At 35.2% G+C, this 21098-nt stretch overlaps 1 protein-coding gene, 1 long non-coding RNA gene and 1 pseudogene across 6 annotated transcripts; all 3 read right to left on the reverse strand.

Moving 5' to 3' along the window:
• Positions 1-289: 289 nt before the first annotated feature.
• LOC115963978 lies at positions 290-6154 on the reverse strand. 2 transcript variants are annotated; one of them, XM_031083252.1, is made up of 4 exons: positions 5168-6154; positions 3418-4115; positions 1552-1741; positions 290-1174 (listed from the first exon to the last, which is right to left on the reverse strand). In XM_031083252.1, the coding sequence occupies exons 2-4, from the start codon at positions 4098-4100 to the stop codon at positions 956-958; spliced, it is 1092 nt and encodes a 363-aa protein (XP_030939112.1). In that variant the 5' UTR covers positions 4101-4115; positions 5168-6154; the 3' UTR covers positions 290-955. The 2 variants fall into 2 exon arrangements, with proteins under 2 accessions (XP_030939112.1, XP_030939111.1); XM_031083251.1 differs by having other exon boundaries at positions 3418-4173.
• Positions 6155-10325: 4171 nt separating this feature from the next.
• On the reverse strand, positions 10326-13675 carry LOC115964261 (annotated as a pseudogene).
• An 820-nt stretch (positions 13676-14495) lies between these two features.
• LOC115964157 lies at positions 14496-19751 on the reverse strand. 4 transcript variants are annotated; one of them, XR_004085995.1, is made up of 7 exons: positions 19494-19751; positions 18562-18899; positions 17589-17744; positions 17091-17144; positions 16293-16969; positions 15505-15574; positions 14496-14870 (listed from the first exon to the last, which is right to left on the reverse strand). It is a non-coding gene; the product is annotated as an uncharacterized LOC115964157 (long non-coding RNA). The 4 variants fall into 4 exon arrangements; XR_004085994.1 differs by having other exon boundaries at positions 16293-17744; positions 18562-18706; XR_004085992.1 differs by having other exon boundaries at positions 16293-17744.
• Positions 19752-21098: the final 1347 nt, after the last annotated feature.

Consider the following 21098-nt stretch of genomic DNA (forward strand, 5'->3'; position numbering starts at 1 on the left):
GTGGCCTCATTGGTAGGCAGGCCAAGCCGGGTAAAATTACTATTACCATCTTTCTTGCATCAGTAGAGCCATGTAGCCCAAACCATGTCAGCAATTATTTAAATTATTTTTAAAAATTACAAAAAAATGTTGTATTCTTTCCATGGTTACTTGTCATAATGTGAGGGGAAAAAACTTAAAATTTTCCTAAAATTGATTGTTAATGTATGCCCTAAGGCACACATTAACCAGACCCATACAGTAATTAGACAAGTCCATAATCCAGCTATAATTTAAAATTTTCTCAACAAACAAGAAATTGATCCATGTCTATTCATTCTCCAAGATTGCACTAAAATTATTAGTAAGCCAAAACTTGATATAAAGTTAAAAACACTTGAACAAAACTGATGAAGAAAGAATATGTCTAATGCCAAGAATGGAAATTATTTTGGAAATGGCAAGGATCTAAATCATACAGAAGAAAGTTCATGATCCACTCCATTAGCTGTACTTGTGGCATGGGACTTCCATTCCGATGGACTTCAGTCCTGTTTAAACATCCAAGTGATAATTGCTTCACTATTGATAGAGCAGACAACTCTGCTGCTCAGGATTGCAGCAAAATCTGTTTCCAAACACTCCACTAGGTTAGTCCGAGCTTTGAGAAGACTGCAGCATCATTAAGAGAAACCCAGGCTTTTAAAATCTCTAATTGCTTGAAGCTGCATTAATTTTCACCTAAAGTTTCCTCAAGCTTAGACTCAATAAGAGGCAAGGAGGAAGTATTGCTCACAGGGCACCTTTGTTCAAAACAAAGTAGCTTCCTAAAAAGTCTTTATACTAATGCAACAGAAGAAAAATATTAAATAAAAATTGAGGCAAATAAAATGATGATAACAACACCTCAGTCGAAAACCCAAAAGCTACAAAAATCCTTGATTTTGAGATTGATTCAAAAACATAGACATGGTCATCACGGCAATATCTTCCGTCGGCGGCGGGGGGTCTCTCGCTTCACATACATTTTCTCCATTTCGTTCAGAGGTCGACTGGAACCATCAGGCAAGCTGACAAATTTCCAGCCACCACCACCTCCACGTTTCCCTCGTGGCCCCATTTTCTCTACTGTGAAATTCCACCCCTCTGAAGGACGGCGTCGGCTATACTTGTGGCATTTCACCTCCCCTGCCAACTGTACACAAGCAAAACCATATCATATGAAGGGTTCAAGATACACGCAATATCATATAACCACTATATATATATATATATAAGCCATTGGGTACAAACCAACTTCCTCTAATCAAGACACCTAATAAGTTCTGCTTCCTTAATCCTCACCTCATTCATCTGAATGTGTGTGACGATTAAGGAAGCATGACTGGAAAAATAGATGAGCTCGTTTGCCCTTGTAGGAAATCATTTAACTAATTGAAATCCAATAACAGAGAGCACAAAAGCTTATAACAACAATAACAAATGATGCATATACATATATATATATATATATATATATATTTTTTCACTTGCTTTGTTCCAGGGCAAATGCAGGGAACAAATAGAACTTACTTTCTTTTTGTTGAAGTTCATCTTCTGGAGAAATTCTTGATAAAGCATTTCATCTTCTTTCTGGGATATCTCATAGTGGACTTCATCAAGATCTCTGGTGGTACCATCCCAACCCTCTGGCATGACTTTGAAGTCAGGTTTGTAAGGAAGGGAAGCCACATGGAATTCCCTGTCATGAGAATTAAAAAATCTGCAAGAGGAAAGAAGATAATTAGAATAAGAAATAAAGTTTGTTCTATACAAAAGAGGAAAAATCAGCATACATCAGCAAGCTAAAGTATATTTGTGGTGAAGATGAACAAATCACCATCTCAGAACAATAAGCTAAAGCTTAATTGTGATAATGATGAACAATTTGCCAGCTCAAAACTTTGTCTCATTCATATTTACATCAAAAAAAAAAAATTCTTATGTGAGTGCGTGTAATGTATGTGCTTGCATGTGTACTAGCAATTATGGGATTTACACATGCACATGCACATGCATGCTATAGACTCTAAACCTCGTAATTTTCTAGGTACAATTTATTTTTCACAGCTTATTTAATAGGCCAATAAACTTAAGCTGCATCAGACGGCCTAAAGTAATTTTCAAATGTCACCTCAATCCTCGCGCTTACACTCACTCAAAGATTGTTTATTACGATGCCAAGATTTCCATAACCAACAATGTCTAGAATGAGTTCTCAGCACCACCACCAACAAAGAAGGCAATACATTTTTTTCAGATTAAAAATCAGCTGCCACCATAGCCACTAGCTCTATTCTATCAATTTCAATCACCAGTCACTGCCACCACTACAACTGACCATCACCCCACATCTACCCATCTAACCAACATGACCAAACACCAGTCCAACCCCCCCCCCCCTCTCTCTCTCTCTCTTTCTCCAATATGCACCAAAAATTCCAGTTTTAGTATTTTTTTTTCATAGGTAAAAGTTCCGGTTTTAATAATGAACTCAATTCTAGCAAATAGAATCTAGTAATTTTGTCAGTTCATAACAATCTAAACAATTAGCAACATACTATTTTATTTATCAAAATAACAATTTCTGTAATGCATGAGGAAGAGAGTGAATAACAAGTTGTAGTCCAATCTTAGAGCGATCTCAAAATTGAAACTTCAATTTTACTACTGATGGCTCACTCCACTCAAAAGTCCTCACATTCCTTGATCTAGACTTACTCCACATTAAAATATAGGACCGACCTCCCAAATTTCAATGTTTTGCCAAAGTGTCCTTTCCAGCAAGCCAATAACTTGTATTTTCAAAGCAAGCAATTTTAAGATAGACAAGCAGACAATTCACATTACAATGTGCATACCCACTAACTTGTATTTCAACTTTATTAATTTAGGTAGTCATTTGTCATCAAGACCAGCGAGAGAAAGTGGCAGGGTGAAAGTAGAAACTTTTATCTGGACTTTAGAGGGCTTATCTGGGGTTTAGCCATTGCCGGATAAGCAGGCTAGATTAGCAATGGGCTGACTAGATATGGGATGCTTGACGAAAATTATAATTTCATAAAACATGGACAATCATTAAATCATGTAACTACCTACATTATCAGTGTGAATGGCTGTAGAAGAATGGCCTTTGGTCCATCAATAGTCCAATAATTCAACATTTTCAAAGTAATTACAAGTTACAACTTCAAATAAGCACAATGCAGTCATTCAAAGATTGGCAACTAATTCTTCTAAACAACATATCTTACAAACAAACATGTCATAGAACCTATTTCCAATCAATGTAAACCACACATCTACATTTACCAGTCAAAAAATCATAATAATATCATAATAATAGAAATAAGTACCACTCCAGTTTGAACTAAGTAATGCTTAGAAATAATAACTTACTCAGGACAAGTATCAAGCAAAAGCTCAACAGAATCATCCAAAGGATGCCCAAGCTTTTTCTCCTCTTCCTCCTCAAGCTCCTTCAACCAAAGAATGGCATGCACTCTCTGCCTCATAATCCTATAATCCTTGGCTAGCCTCTCGACTGTGTACACCTCGGGGTTCTGTTTGTGCAAGCGATACATCTCGGCCTTCTCCGAGTCCTTCAGATAAGACCCTCTAGCACCAGGCTCTCTTACTTGCTTCAACAGCACACTCATCTCCCGCATCCTCTCACCCCACCCATCCACAAATGCCTTACTCTTTCGATTCTCCGCCTCCAATTCTTTCAACCTATCATCAATTTCTTGCAATCCAGAGATTACCAAAGAATGTGACGTGTCTCCTCCACTAGGTGGGGGTGCCTCACCATCAAAATGCTCCTTGGTCAACCCAGTCGACCAAGAGGACACAGAATCCCACCCCAAATCACCTGATGTTGTATTACCAAATGATCCTGCCGCACTCTTTTCCCACTCATCTTTCCCGTCATTTTCACCAGATTTTGCTGAAAAGGCTCTCAAGTTGATTGCATCATTTCTCAACTTGGTTTTTGTTTTGTCTGTCAAAACTCTGGCTGTTGTTGTGCTTGAGCTTAGTGAAGTGGATGACAATCGGGATATAACACGGTGCAGATTTTGCATTGTTTCAGCAATCTCCTGCAAAAGTGGAATTGTTATCCCCGTCTATAATGCAGCAACACAACCACAAAAGATCCTGGAACCAAAAATATAAAAACTAAAAACTAGCAAAATATAGAGGCCAATGAGTTCTAGCTCAAATGGCAACATAGCAAGGTGGAGGGTCAGAAGTGCCATGCAGTCAAGACCCAACAGGTGCATGTGTAACAGTATATATGCATACGCACAGACAATAATAAGATTAAAAAATTAAATTAAATAACAAATTTAAAAAGGAAAAGATTAGTGCACTATGATATGTAAGATTAAGAAGCCCAAAAATCTATTTGGTAGCTAAGAAACCCAGATAAAAGAAAAGGAAATTTTATATCTCACGTTCAAAAAAACAAAAAAAATTCTCTGACCAGTGTAAAGAAAAGCCTAACCCCAACTATTCTAAACGCATTGTGTAAGAATTTTTTTTCCTTGTTCTTAATATTCCTTTCATTAGGTTCAAATGTTTAAATCTCATTTTCTTTTCTCTTCCCACCAACCAAACACAACTAGCTATACATACATATCTAAATACTTATTTAAAAAAAAGGGGGGAGGGGGGGGGGGGGGGTTCTGTTTAAAAAGTGAAAAAATGCTTAAAAAGCTGAAGAAAATGAACAAATTAATAAATGGCCAAGCATTGATTGAAAACCTTAATTTAGTTTCTTTTCCCTCGCCTTTTCTCATCAACCAAACACATCATCACCAATATCGCATATTCTCAGCAACCAGAAAGACATTTCAGCTCACAATATTTCTCAGAGCAATATATTCAAACACGTAATGCGCACAAGATATTCAATAAAAACCCATTATAGAACTGACAAGAGCTAACTCAGAATCAAACCCACAAGTCCAAAATCAAACAAAACCCAGATGAAATCAATAAGAACAAACTCCAAAACTAACCACCAAGACCCCCATATAAAAATCAAGAAGAGAAAAAACCCCCAAAACTTCTAACCTCCAAAAGCTAATAGAAATCAACAAGCAGAAACAAACAATAGAAACACAGTGCAAAGCTAAAACTAACGAACCTGTTTCTCAGCTTAGGATCTCAATGAAATGCCTCTGTCACTGTGAGCTCTCACTTGTTAAGACCAAACCGAGCCGAGAAGAGTTCGTATCAGTATATGAATTGGGTAGACGGCTTATCTTTCATTGTTGGGCTAGGTGTGTAAAATGGGTGGGTTGGTTAGGTATAATTGGGTTGGACATATAAAACTTATTTACCCTTTAAAACCCATTTTAATTGATTGCTTTTGATCTAAATTCAACCCAATTATAATGGAAAACCCAACCCACCTAATTATCAAAATTATTAAAATGCCCAAAAATACAGTAACAGCTCAGTTACAGGAAAATAGAGGAATAAAATATGAAACCAAGTGGTACACCGTTTGGTTGCCGAGAAAATATTAAAAAACCGAGAAAATTTTAAAAAATAAGGAAATGAATTTTGAAATAGGATTCCAAAACACGGTAACAGCTCAGTTACAGGAAAATAGAGGAATAAAATATGAAACAAAGTGGCACACCGTTTGGTTGCCGAGAAAATTTAGAAAAATATGAAACCAAGTGTGAATTTTGAAATAGGATTCCAACTCGGCCGGTGAAGTTGTTTCCGGCGAGGCTGAGGTTTCTGAGCGCTTTGAGTTCGGTGAGAGCATGAAACTTCAACTCGCCGGCGAGTGCGAGACCTTCGAGGACGATAGCGGTGACATTGCCCGAGTTTGCGCCGTCGCCGCCTTCGCAGAAGACGCCGTGCCAGGCGGAGGGACAGTCACTGGTGTTCAACGATGCGACGGTAGCCGAGTCCCAAGACGAAACGGCACCGTTGGGGTCGCTGTGGATCCCTTTCTTGAATTCGAGTAAGGATCGGAGCTCTGAGTCGGAGGCGGAGTGAAGTAGTGGAGGTAGAGAGAGAGTGAGAAGAAGAAGAAGAAGAAGCAGAAGTGTGAGTGAAAATGGCGGTCTGTGATTAACAAAATTGGAATGCGTTTGTTTCCGAGAAAGTGAGGGAAACAGAAATAAGATAATTAGAGTAATTTTGTTGAGGGCTTTTTTTTTTTTTTTTTTTTTTAATAGGAATAGGGCTAGGTTGAATTGAGGAATATTGTTTTTGGGTTAAATGAGATTCAATGAGTTTTTAGTTAAAATTCAATAATTACTAAGTCTATTTGGGTTGATACCTATTTAATCCAACTAATAATTTGATGGGTTTGAATTCAATTAAAGTAGGTGAATTTTGATGGACAAATGAGTTTGGACTTACTTTACTTCCCCTAATTGGAGCCTGGGCTGATATTTTCTTGGAGGGAGGGTCCAAAGGCCCTAAACATGATATTAATACCCAATTTAACTTTCTTTTTCTTTTTCTTTTTTTCCTGTTTTTGGGTCGGGGGCAAGTTTTGGGGTTTTCCGTGGGAGTTCAAAGTCTAAAACAGAGGAAAAAGGAAAAAAGATAAAGAAATAGACGGAGTGTTAACACCAGTTTCACGTATTAAATAAGTGGATATGTGTCTAAATTTTAAAAGGGATATCTAAAGTATTGTTCTTAAGGTATTGTATCTAAGGTATTATATACATAATTTAAACATAAAAGCCAATTAAGTTATAAAAATATTGTCAATGTGAATATCAAGTTCATATAAGTTTTGTTATTATTTTCTTAAGATAAACAATTGTGCTTTTAACTTTGCAATAGTATTGCTATTTTACGAGGAAACAAAAATATCTATCTATGTTTGTTTCACCCCCCCCCCCACCCCCCCTCCCCCCAAAAAAAAGGGAAATAAAAGAGAAAAATGTTATTATTTCTATAAGATAAACAATTGTGACTTTAACTTGCATAGCATTGCTATTTACAAGGAACAAAAATTATCTATCTATGTTTTGTTTCACCCCCCCCCCCCACACCCCAAAAAAAAAGGAAAAAAAACTCCAATTTTAAGTGTTTGAAGCAACTAAAAATGTTGGCCAATTTGAAAATATTTTCAGGTTGTTTATACATTTTATGGCATTTTGGCATAAAGTCATTTTATGCATGTATTTTTAGTACAAATATTTTATGCCTCAAACAAACAAAGTAACTTACTCTTCAACCCGTTAAACACCCACTAACCCATTGACCCATAATAGAGACTTCTAAATACATAACCATGTAGATTATGTTTTGATATAGCTCAATTTCTCAATTCCAAACTAATTAAGGATTAACTAAATATATATATATATATGAAACCAAAGATGTAAGGGCATGTTTTGGTTCCTAAGTCCCAAAAGTAAAAGGACTAAGGCTCAAAGAGCTCAATACAATGAATTTGTAGAAAGTGGGCTGGATACTAGACTTCAATGAGTTGGACAACAATCATAGTAGGTTAAAGATGACAAGAAAACAAAGATGAACAAATTTTGTGCAAGGAAAATCTTCCTCGGCAAAGTTCGAGGAGAGTAGTTCGTGTATAAAATTCTCTTGAACTTGATTACAGTTCTTATTGCTATAGTGTTTTCTATTTCTACAGATTCTCAGATGCCCCCCTTGTAATGGGGTCTTTCTTCTTTATATTACCATCTTTTTCTTCATCTTAGCCTTCCATGTGTAGATCAAGCTGTTAGCTTTGATCCTTATCCCATCAGCACATTCCTAAAATCTTTGAGGATAGCTGTAAAACTGAATACTATTATTCAAGTATCACCTCCACATAAATACAGTCAGGGAGTTAGCTGCAGAGTATTTAATGCGGTGGTAACAACTTTCTTTTAGATATTTTTTAGCTTCCCTTTGTCATATTCTCTCTTGATGCTTATCCTTACCAATAAAATTGTCCGGTGGGTTGTTCTTGATGGCCAGTCAAACCTTTGACCTCTACTCCATTTTGCTGAGGAGGCATTTCTCCTCGAACTACTTTCCCAAACCTTTATGACAAAAATCCTTCCATAACTTACTTATTTGTACGTCTTCATTAAGGTCTAACCATCTTCGGACAGCTAAATGTCCTCGGACAAGGCCCACGGCCCAATATAAATTTTTGGGCCCTTCATCCCTACAAAAGATATAAGAGGAGAGAGAGGACTTGTGATAGGGAACTCAAAAAACACAATCAAAACATATCATTTCAAAGTAGAGATCCATACATGGTTTGGCAGCAAAAACACTAACTATCTATCTATATATATAGCAGCTAGTTAATGCAGTTAATGTATCTAGCTACGTGCGTCAACTGATAAGAAACAATTAATAAAAGTGTTTTTGCCTTTCTGGGCATGCATCAATGACTATACTAGTGTGTGACATAGACAGGATAAAGTGTTTGTCAATTGTAATGAACCTATGCTAACCCTACAAATTCTGAATGTAATTTTCGTGTGGAAACTTCCTATTGAATGTTATATGTTACATGCATGTGTATCAACTGCGTAATCTACGCTTCTGATTCACAAAGATTCTATACATTGGTGTCATAATAACATTAATCATGATATAACAACTAATTTATCAATCACATTTAGTTTTAGTCAAATTATTATAAACTTCCACTTCCTAAAAGTTTGAATGAATTGAATATTGACGCTTTTAAGTGTAAAAGATGTTTTTAATTGCAAAACCTTGAATCCTTCAAGGGAAAGAACATCTTTGTAAAGAAATTATTTTAATAAATTCACTTACTTGAGATGTCCAAATCCAATGGTAATTCCTATATTCTTTCTTTGGATGAATGGTGTTAGGTTCTAAAGATTTAGGATTAAATGTTTAGAGTCCTAATTTGTTTATGTTGGCAAACTGGGAACAAAAACATGTCTAGAATAGGTGTTAGACATTGCTCAAGGTGATTCAAGTCAAGTCTCAAGAACATTCAAGCTGCAGGAAAAAGAATTGAAATTCAGTGAAGCTCAACCAATCGAAGCATAGGCTCGACCGATTGAAAATCATAGTAAAACAGTTTCTGCAGAATTTTAAATCAGGCCCAAGCTCACGAAAATGTTTAGGGTTTTAGTCCAACATTCCTAAATACAAAAAGAAAACTCTAACTACGTTTTGAAGACTCTAGGAAGACTTGTGAGTTACTCTTGTGAGATCTGAGAGGTTTTGTACCTTCTAACTCCACAAGTATCTACCGAAACAAGATCTACAATCAAATGTTTGTGGAATCTAGTTGCTACTACAAGATCAACAACTAGTGATCTTAAATCTTTGAATGAGATCTCAAAGTCATAAGCATAGGAGCTTGTGTGTTGCAAATCCAAGAGAGAAGAGTCCGCGAATTAGGAGCTTGTACTCATAGTAAAATAGTTTCTGCAGAATTTTAAATCAGGCCCAAGCCCATGAAAATGTTTAAGGTTTTAGTCCAACATTCCTAAGTACAAAAGGAAAACTCTAACTACGTTTTGAAGACTCTAGGAAGACTTGTGAGTTACTCTTGTGAGATCTGAGAGGTTTTGTACCTTCTAACTCCACAAGTATCTACCGAAACAAGATCTACAATCAAATGTTTGTGGAATCTAGTTGCTACTACAAGATCAACAACTAGTGATCTTAAATCTTTGAATGAGATCTCAAAGTCATAAGCATGGGAGCTTGTGTGCTGCAAATCCAAGAGAGAAGAGTCTGCGAATTCGGAGCTTGTACGTGGTCGTGTCAATAAGTTACTATTGAAGGTACTAATAGATTTAGAGTTAAATCTTATTGTAAAAATTTCAATTCTCTGTTAGTGGATTTGTTCGCCTTAAGGATAGTTAAGTCAAATCTTCCCCAGGTTTTGACTTTGAAACGGTTCATTTCATTGGTTTTTCTAAGTGATCATATCTTTGTGTTCTTTATTTTTTCCGCTGCTATACATGATATGATCTTTCACTGTTTAACTTAGATCTCATAATTAACCTAAGTAATCACTTGACTAATATATTAGGTTAAACAATCTATTTTAAGGGGTCTAAACAAATAAACAAATGGAAATCTAATTAGTAATTAACTTTGTTATTTGTCAACCATGCAGCCAAGATAAAGGTTAGTTGTCAGCATTTCAGCAAACATAAACTATAGGTGGTAGCAAATGAAGAGAAGAAACATGCAAATAGACACCTCATGACCGAGTGTCATTCAAGGATTCCAGCAATAACTAGAAACTCTCTTGTATCATTTAAGAACTATGTGACCGATCTTACACATCTATAAATAGATGAGTGGTGTAATGAAGTTTTATGTACAACAATATTGCAATGAAATTAAATGCGATAGCAACAACAACAACGCTTTCTTAAGCTGCAAGGGAACCTCATCATTCATCAATTTCTGTTCACATGTATGCTGGGTTTGAATAGTAAAAATAGGTGACTTTTAATTTTGCACCATAATTTTTTTTATAAAGCCACAGGGTTAGGTACTAGGCAAAGAGGAACCTTTTTATGCATTGTAAGGCCAAATGCTTCTTCCATATCCAAATCCTGTCTTCTTACCCCGTGAGGCAGTTCCCAATCAAAACGATGAAAGAGATTTGCTAATGCAAGCTCTATTACCAGGATTGCAAAGTTTATTCCAGGACAACCTCTACGACCAGCTCCAAATGGTAACAACTCGAAGTGTTGTCCTCTAAAACCAATTGAGCTATCCAAAAATCTCTCAGGTTGGAACTCATTTTGATTCTTCCAATACTTTGAGTCTGTTCCTATTGACTTTGCATTGACAAAAACCCTTGTTTTGGCAGGAATATTGTACCCTTCAATAGTGCAATTCTCTAAAGTTTCCTTTGGAACTAGTAATGGGGCTGGTGGATGAAGCCTTAGTCCCTCCTTTACAACTGATTTTAGGTATATGAGTTTAGGAAGGTGGCATTCTTCCACCCTTTCTTTTCCCTTGACAGCTTCTCTCACCTCAGTTTGTGCTCTTTGCATCACAGATGGATTCCTTATCAGCTCAGTCATTATCCATACTATTGTGGTTGAAGATGTGTCAGTTCCTGCAATGAAAAGGTCATGTTTTGCCCAAAAGAAAATTTTCTTACTTTATGGCTTCCAAGGGTGGAAAAGTAGTCATGTTTTTTTTTTTTTTTTAAATTTTTTTTTTACTGCTGAATTTAACTTGTCCTGTATAGCCTAAGGCAAAAAAAAAAAAAAAAAAAAAAAAAAAATCTTATATAACTATTTAAAATTAAATGAGAAAATGCTATAGATAGAATTGTAGTGGGTAGAAGTGAGAGAAAGAGAGAATAGAACATTCCCCTTTTTACCAAAAAAAAAAGAGAGAATAGAACATAGATAATAGAGAATCATATGTTTCAACTTGACAGCCAATGTTCATGAGATAAAGTCCTTGTGGTTATATACTTATATCTTTACTGAATTCTCAATTGTATTATACATTGAACCCTAATACGGTGTATATAGTCTATAAGTGTTAGGATTAGGTACGTACAAACTTACAACATAGTTGGGTCTCTTGGGCTATTACACATAATTAACTCATAACCTCCCCCCACCCCCCTCACAAAAAAAAAAAACAAAAACAAAATCTTTTAACAAACTTAGTGACTTCCAAGGCCGCAAAAAGTTTATAAAATGACATGTATTTCCCTAGAATAACAAAATTTCTTTATGGTTTGCAAGATTGGGAAAAGTTTAAAAAGTAGCATGCATGTTATAAAATGGACCGTTATGGTCTTACATATAAAACTTTTATAGTCTATTTAGATCAAGCGTAAAATGTGGATATTTTGATATCCTTATTTTACATGGGTGAGTGTGAAATAATAATTTTCCATTAAAATTAAATGTTGTTACTAAGAGTATCAAAATTTTCTACTAAATACTCTCTCCGTCCCACTTTTTTTGTCTTGTTTAAAAAGTCAAACTTTTTAAGGAAACATCATTTATTGTCTTGTCTACCTTTTAAAAATGTATAAGTTTCCAAAACTACCCTTAAAAAAATTTACTAAAAAATTAAATTAGTAAATTAATAGGGGTATAATAGGAACATTAGTAAATTAATGACTTTTATTTTTAGAAACATGACAATATTTTGGGACATTTCAAAATGGAATAGAGGACAAAAAAAAGTGGGACGAAGGGAGTAGCTTTAAAGGCTTGAAAAAGTTTGTAATTTAACGTGATTAAATGAGAGCAATGAATGATGTCATAGACATAACATTTTTAATTCTCATATGGGTCTACACACTAAATCATTCTATGCATCATTAATGACTTACCACCTCAGCAATTATGGAAAAAAAATTGCAAGAAAAGTTGTGTCTTTTGGCTTTTGGAAAACAATAGGATGCATAACAATAAGGCTAAAAACACAGGAATCTAGTTAATGGGTGACTTTAGAACATTGTTTAATTTATCACTTTATGAAAGTTTTGATACCATTTTTATGAAAAAAAAAAAAACTATAAAAAAATCATTTCTTTTTCATTACTCATAAAAAGTTTCTAAAAATGTTTTTTTTTTTTTAAACCAATGCACTTAAGAGTTAAGATATCAGTTAACATTTTCCAAGACACAATAAGTTGAACAACTTAGGTGATTGTGTTGTAAACTTGTGATTAGTGTAAAATAAAAATGATATGATTAATGGTGATTTTAATGAAATTGACGTTGCATTGATCACAATATGCACAGAGCAAAAGGATCATACCGTGAGAACACCCTTGATTTGGTCATTACTAAGAGCAATAGACTGGTTTGAATCCTTCTGAACTCCAAGCAGTACACCAACAAGATCTTCATGCTCAGGTTCAGGCCTTCTAGGATTAAGGTGCTCCTCAATCACTTTATCTATGAACTCGTCCAATTCTCCAAAATTCTTTTCCAGCCTAGTTTCAAGACCATTAAATTTGCTGAGCCACCCCATCCATGGAAAGAAATCTGCTATGCAAAATCCTCCCAATAAGTCTTGTGTTTCATGAAGAATCTCATAAAAATCTGCTCCTGCTTTTATCTTCTCCACCATCTTGCTTCTTGCCAAAAGTCACACGACACACGATGTTACTTGTTAGCAAAAGTATCAATTCACTAAGATTAACTTGAGGACCCGAAGAGCGAGCTATGGAATCAAGCATAAGTGCAACCTCTTCATCCCTCACAGCCTAAAAACTTTGGACCCTTTTTGCACTAAGTAGCTCCAAGATTACAATTTTCCTGACCTCTCTCCAGTACTCACCATAGGGAGCAAATGTCAAAGCAGAGAGATTGTAACTAAGCTTCTTTGCAGCATATAGAGCTGGCCTGCCTGAAAAAACAAAACCATGGGTTTTGTAAATCTCTCTTGCCATATCAGCTGAGGAGATTACTAAAGTAGGAATTGAGCCTAGTTGCAAGAACATCAAGGGTCCATGTTCATCAAAAAGGCGTTGAATTGATCGTTGTGGTAAGTCGCGAAGCTGGTGGAGGTTGCCAATTAGAGGTAGCTTACTAGGACCAGGAGGGAGCTTCTTTGATTGAACAAGCTTATTCCTTTGTTTGATAAGTAACAACAACAACAACAAAATAGGTGCAAGAAAAGCAAAGAAAATGTAATTGCTTTGTAAAAAGAAAGAGGAGGCACCCATGTCTACATGAATGTAATAATATAGTCCCACTGAAACTACATATATAGAACAAAATAGCAAGATGTGGACAATTCATAAAATGTAATCACTAATCAATACAACCTGTCGTATTGGATAGGGAATTCTCTACTAAGTTCAGTTGAGGTCCTAATCCAATTAGGGGGACATAGATTTCAAGCCTACATGCAGGACCATCCCTAAAAGCAGAGGGAAGCACACGTTCCAGCTAAGATGTTCGGCGGAACTCAGATGAGGCTTGTCCATTAGTACCTTACTAGTATGTAACCCCGTGCTACCGCACGGGACTGGTTAATTGTAATGATGCTATTGGCCAATTTTGTTTTGTTTTTGTTTTTTTGGGATTATCACACGGATGATAGAATTAAATAAAACAATAACAAATATATATTGCATATTATTATCTAACAAATATATATTGCATATTATTATCTAAGTAATGCTATTGGTCTTTTTTTTTTTTTTTTTTGGTTTATCATACATAGGATAGCATTAGATAAAACAATGAATAAAAAAAGAGAATATTGCATTTTATTATTTAAGTGATGCTACAGTGAAGAAAAAAGAGAATATTGCATTTTATTATTTAAAATATATAAAGGGACATTAATGGAACTTTCTTCAAAAGTTTTTAATAAAATTGGACATGAATAGCATATTGGAATCAGAAGTGTGTTGCAATTCACAGTTTTTAGTGGAGATGTCATCAGATAGCACTTTTCCCCTATAGACATGTCTAATATGCTGTCCTTGAGTTTATTTTGAGTACGTTTCAAGCCGAAGTCAATATTGTTGTCTCTTTTAACACTTCAAATTGCCATTGATCAGTTTCACAAAATTAAAATTTACAGAACATTTTACCTTCTTGTTTTTTCAACATCCGAAGGTTAAATGTTTCTATTAAAATCCAAAAGTTCACCCAACTAAAAATCAAATATACATATCTTTCAGCTATTGTTAATAGCTCTACAATCTATTTATGCACCAAAAGCAATGACTAACTTGAAAGAAGAGAAAGATTACATGTTAGCATAAACTATCACTTCCAAAAGCATCATTAATCAAAGATTAAAATGAAACTATAATTCAAAATAATTCCAGCAGTTGCCTATGTCCCAAATTGTAAGCTTCAATCTTCTCCCACCAATTGTGAGCAACTTAATCTCAAAATCCACACCTGAAAATGATTAAAACAATAATGAAAGTTCATAATACAATCTAAAGAATGAAAATAGTGATCCCTACAAAAATAGAAATAAAAGGACATGAAAGCTCTTGGTGCACCTAATAATACAGAGACTAAGGAAGCTCTTGGCCACCCTGATTAGGTCTTGGTTTTTCTCAAACCAAGATAATATTGACTATTTAACTCAAATGTTCGGATAGCACACAATGCAGAATTGTGACTGACGAAGTTTTAAAAAAAAATACAATTACATGAACTCCAAAAAATGAACTTAGCTCAGCAACGCAAGCAATACCTTACCAACATAGTCTACACTTGTGATAAGCAAGAATCCAATGTGATATTTGAGTCCTATAGAGGAGATGCAAATCTATAATAGGATGAGATAAAGTGGGAATCGAGACTAAATATTACATATCACATGTCTAATGAAATTTCACAAAACACATGTAATAATAACTAAAAAATGGTCTTCCAAGTGGGATAACCTAATGAAAGGTTGAAAATACTTTGTATAGTTGCAAGATAACTCCTAAACACCTGACGTTTTAATTGAAGGCAGATTTGGCATGTCTCTTTTGTTTATAATCTCTACAACAGTTCAAAATTTTAGTATTTTGCTTACCTTGACAGGAATGTAGCAACTTTAGAGAAGCATATATCATGACAAATTCCTACTCCAAAATGACCAACATCTGCATTGAACTCTTGCTTATCAGTGCCAACCAATTTTGAAGAAATTGCTCTTCAACCAATAAATCTAAAAGATAGATTTGTGTTAACTTTCAATATAATTATTTTCAAATTTTGTTATACCACAAATTCTCACAATTGGTCTCAAATGAACCTCTGATGATGGCACCTAGTGGCACCTTACAAAACCACATCCACTTTATCTAAGTAGGCATAGAAGGAACAGAGCCAATCCTCTTAGAAGTATGGATAATACACATTTATGGTGAATAATTTCTATACAATCTTATCACAACAAATGGTAGTTATTTAAGGTTTGAGTCTAAATCATATACACCTATGTTTGGCAACCCAAATTTTAAAAAATCTGGGATAACTACATAAATAAATAACATATTGGAATTTTGTTTGTGTTTGTGTGGTAAAGGGAAAACAAAACCCATGGAGTATAATAAGAAGAAATATTAAGCTAGTATCAACTATCAATTTTTGAATAAAGAAACTCTATGCTTCAAGTGCATCACAAAAAACAAAAAAATCACAAATGGCATTTAAATTAGGGAAATCTTACTTATATACTTCCATTCAGGCAATCAACAGTTCAATCAGTATGAAATGTAACGAACTTAGAGTCATTATTCACTTCTCCAAAAACACAGTCCTTATTTACAAATCAAAGCAAATGAAAAAAATCAGCAATGAAAGAAGAATTTAAGCTACCATTATGTGATGTTGTTGACAGTCTCAGACAGCCTTAAAAACTTTAGTTTTGTTGCCTTATTAACCCAAAGACACACAAAACAAAAACCTGTGACAAACACATGGAATGGAAATGAAATTTTCTCAGAAAGCAAGAAAGCATAGGATACCTTACGTTAAGTTTTGTGAATGTTATACCTTATGTTTTGTTTAAGTGAGGGTCAGATCTGATATCATTCATAAGCAAATAGATATCTAACTATCATAAAAATAATAAAAAATAAAAAAAATCACATGAAATTAATACAAACTTGCATAGTTATTAATGAAAGATTGTGTGCACCATTCCTACGCTTGAAGCCTGTCAATGAGACAGCGAAATTAGGACAAGAAAAAAAAAAGTAAGAAGTGAACATCAAATTTAATATTTAGTATTAAATTTTAGATTCAGCGTAGAAATTCTCACCAACAAAACCCATTAACAGAATTTCTCAACCAACCAAATAAATAAATAGAGCAATACAAATTCTGTTAGTTTCAATAGAAAACAGGCTAATTTTCCGGAACCAAATATTATATCTTAAAAAATCATTGCCTTTGAAGGATCTTGGAATCTGGTTGCTATCAAAATTAATCAATCTGTAAGTCCACGAAAGAATACCAAGAATCTCTTTGATGCAAATTCAACCTTTTTCCTCCTGCCACAACAAAGGAAACTTGAGAACTATAAAACAAAACCTAGAAAAGTATTTGAACTCTATGATTGATAACCAATTAGATGGCAGATTATGCAGAGAACAATCAGCAAGGAATTGTTACCTTAGCTTTCTTCTACATAGAATCAACAAACTTCTCCTCATAACTGGCTCTTCTCTTATAAGCCACAACACATTAAAAGAATGAGACATGAGATATTTCCAAATAAACCAAAATAAAATCAGTTTGTTAGAGAGTGGTCACTCTTCTATGGCCACTGATGGGAATATATAGAGGGTTATATATTGAAAGGAATCTATATTAGGTTTTGACTATACAAAATCTAAACCAATTTCTTAAATCAAAACCAACCAACCAAAATAGCAAAACCTAAATCCTATTAAACGCACAAAATTAACATAAACGATTTTACTTGTAGCAGTTCCAGCGATCTGATATTGGGTTGGTTGTGAATATCAAAACCTAATCACAATTAATAAACAAACTTAAATTGAAGATAAAAACTCACTGGTAGTGGTTCCAGCCTCTCTTTATCTTAACAAATTATTAAATTTCAGAAAAGCAACTAAATAAAAGTGCAGAATAAAAGAAAGGTCTTACTCTTTGGTGATCCTTCTTTCTGTAGTAGTACGTGCCTCCCCTCTCTTTATGCCTCCATAATCCTCTTCTTTTATAGTGAAGAACCCTAATTTCTTGTCTGCCATTGACAGCGAGAGAAAGAGCTATCAAGGATTTTAGAAAGAACCCACCTCATCTCTGTAGAGAAAGGAATTGACAGATATAAATCCAAAATGCTTGAAATCAAAAAATCCAAATAACCAGAAAATATTAAATAAGAATAGTCACAACTGAAAAGCATTCATCATTGATCCTGAGAGATGCCTTTCAAATTTCATAGCATTCATTGAAAAAAAGGGAATGGGTTATGAAATTGAACAAAAAATGAATGACCCATTATCAAAATCATCCATAAGATAATGAAAATCACTCTTGGATCATCCGCAAACTCCATCTACTCACAAAATAAATAAATAAATAATTACTTATGAATTATGATGCGGACAATGAAATTGGCATTTTTCAATTCACGATTAACTCCTATCAACTCCCTCGCTTCTATGAAGATGATATGTCATAAATCAAAAGAGAATCATAATAACAAAAAAAAAAGCTAGTGAACTTAGCCCAAAACAACCCTTCTGTTTACTAAAACTCCAAATTTGATGTTCATAACTTTTCCTTCATTTTCACTCAGGAACCAAACAAAGGCTATGAAATTGAACAAAAGCCGAATATCCCAGCATCAAAATCAACAATAAGAAAATGTATAAAAAAAAAAGTGCTCTCAGACCATACACAAAAACCCATCTACACACTAAAATAAATGAATAAATTCACAACATTTAGATAACCAAAAAAATCTAAAGAGCATCCAAATTTGATTTTCACATCTTTCCCCTTCATTTCCACAGGAACCAAACAACTTCTAAGAAACCCAACGACCCAGAATCGAAATCATCAAGAAGAAAACGAAAAAAAGAAAAAAAGAGAAAGCGATGGATTAGTAAAATACCAACTGTAACCAAACGCGGAGGTACCGTAAGTCGTTTTTGTAACGGCGATCGGAATCGAAGGTTTGCGCGCACTTCTGCAAAAACCGTGGCAGCTTCTCGTTCAGTACTTGCGAAGGCAGCGAATCCTTCATCTTTCTGATCCCTCTGTATATACAAAATGCCAAACAATCTTACTTTTTAAAACCATTAAAAGAGCTACCCACAAAGAAAGAGAGAGGCATATTGGAGCCATGCGAGAAGAGGGTCGTTGCCAGAGTAGGATTTGATGTCTGAGATCAAGGAGGTGAAGAGATCGGTGTTGTTGTCGTTGTTGGCTTTGGCAGAAAGGGAGGTGAACCTGTAAAACAGGTGTGTTTGATATATAAAGAAGAGCAAAAGGTTTTATTTAGCCAAAAAAAAAAAAAAGAGCACAACATTTAAACGTAGAACACAGATTTCTAGAAGGGGAGGTGAAATTGGACTCCAATTTCAGATTGAACACCAGGAGTTCCAACGCCTTTGGGTGAGGTCTTGTACTTGGCGCGTTTAATGACATGCCCACTAACCATCGATCAAAGTAAAATTCACTACTGAGCTAAAATCCAAAACCCCCGAAAAGAAAATTGTGAAAGCACGATTGGGAAAAAGGGTTTTTTGCGTTGTGTACGGACGAATAAGAAGAAGGGAATCAAAAATACAAAAAAAGAGAGAAATTTTTTGCTTTTAAATGGGTTTGCTTGGAATGATATGTGTGTACGTTGCTGGCTTTGGTTTTGGGCTTTGAGAGAGAGCGCCAATGATGAAGGTGGAAGTTTTTTGTGTGACAAAAGGAGAAACTAATGAAACAGAAGATAAACATGCGAAAACAAAAAAACTTATATAATTAAAGAATAAAAATTATTCACAAAAAGGAAGGAAAGCAGATGCAGATGAAAGAAAAGAGTAATCGAACCTTAGGAAGAATTCGTTTTGCTGCTCAGGACCATTAAAATTGTGAAGAAAAGTACAATTGGAATAGATGCAGAACCACCAGGACCATTAAAACTGTGAAGAAAAGTACAAAATGCAGAACCTCTTCTATATAAGATAGAGAAATACCAAGAAGCATGCATCATTGATACCGAGATATTCTTTTGAAATTCCATAGCATTCATTGAAGAAGAGGGGAGCTGTATATTGAAGGAGAGTAAGGATTTTGGGTTTTGAGAAGGGGAGGTGAACCTAAAAATACGCGGGTGTGAAGAGAGAATGTTTTATTCACCCCAAAAAAAAAAGCACAGCGTTAATTGACTGAAATTGGTGTGTACACGTGGCAATCTAAATTGGAGTTGCAATCTGGACACGTGGCACAAAATTAGAGTTCTAATTTAGAATTCAATTTCACACTCTCTCTGCTTCACCTATTATTTTATATATAGATAAGGATGTGGAGTCATGTGTACTGTCAAGAAAATAAGTGGACGGAATCGAAAAGAGAAGTTCATTGTTTTCTTTTCATTTTTATCTATGGTTGAGAATGGTCACTCGGAGTAGCATGTTAAACTCAAAGAATTCATGTTTTTTTTTTTTTTTTTTTTTTTTTTTTTTTTTTTTTTTTATTGTTTAAAAATTATAAATTATAAAAAATACTGTAGGAAAAAGGAAACTTTCATTTTTACTGTGAGAACCGTCGACTGTCAACATTAACTCAAAAAGCCAAAAAAAAAAAAAAAAAAAAAAAAAAAAAACTGATTTGTCTTTTCAAGGCTTGCCAAATGCGCTTCTAAAGCAGTGGCTAGTGGGATGACAATTTAATCTTGCAAATAACTTGTAAGGACTTAATTAGTAACGACCCCAAAATGGTATTGAGTTCGTACGTTAAGGGCCTAAACAATATAATTTGTGGAGCGTGGGCTGAAAGGCTAGACTTTGGTCACCGGACGGTGGCAAGTCATGGTACTCATAGTGGACGCATAGAGGTGAGCTAAGGTCGTTCGTGAATCTTGTACATGAAGCTTAATGTTCTTATTCTTCCTTTCCCTTTTTCTGGGTACCCTGGTTTCCGCCCCCCCTTTTTTGGCGCCTAAGCCTTTACGTTATATAGCCCTTCTCGGTTGATCCTGACCTTCCATCTGTTGATCAGGTAGGTATCTACTCGAGTACTTGTCCCATCAGCCGCCTCCCCCTACTTTCTGTTAGTTGCAATAACCGAAGTCACACTGTTCAGGAGTCTTTTCCCATTAATATGGCTAGGACGTTTATTGGTGCATTCAATGCGGAGGTGACGTCTTTTCCTTGAACCACTCCCACTCCGTACCCCCATATGAGTCCCATTTTACTCGCCTCTTCTTCTGGGGGCGCTTTGGAGGCTGCCTTTGATGACATGTCGTTCTTCCCTTTTAAGTCTTGGGATGTCGAGGACAGGGTCATCCTCGGCTGCATCTCTAGGCTATTTGGTCTTTCATTATTTGTCCTCGACAACTACTCTCCTCGGCACGGGCCCTGGGTCCTAATGGAAGGTGGGCCGGGTCATAAGTTCTCTGGCCCCACAATAGCCCCTCAAAATCCTGCTGTTCGG

The sequence above is a fragment of the Quercus lobata genome, chromosome 10, assembly GCF_001633185.2.
Source record: "Quercus lobata isolate SW786 chromosome 10, ValleyOak3.0 Primary Assembly, whole genome shotgun sequence".
NCBI lineage: Eukaryota > Viridiplantae > Streptophyta > Magnoliopsida > Fagales > Fagaceae > Quercus > Quercus lobata.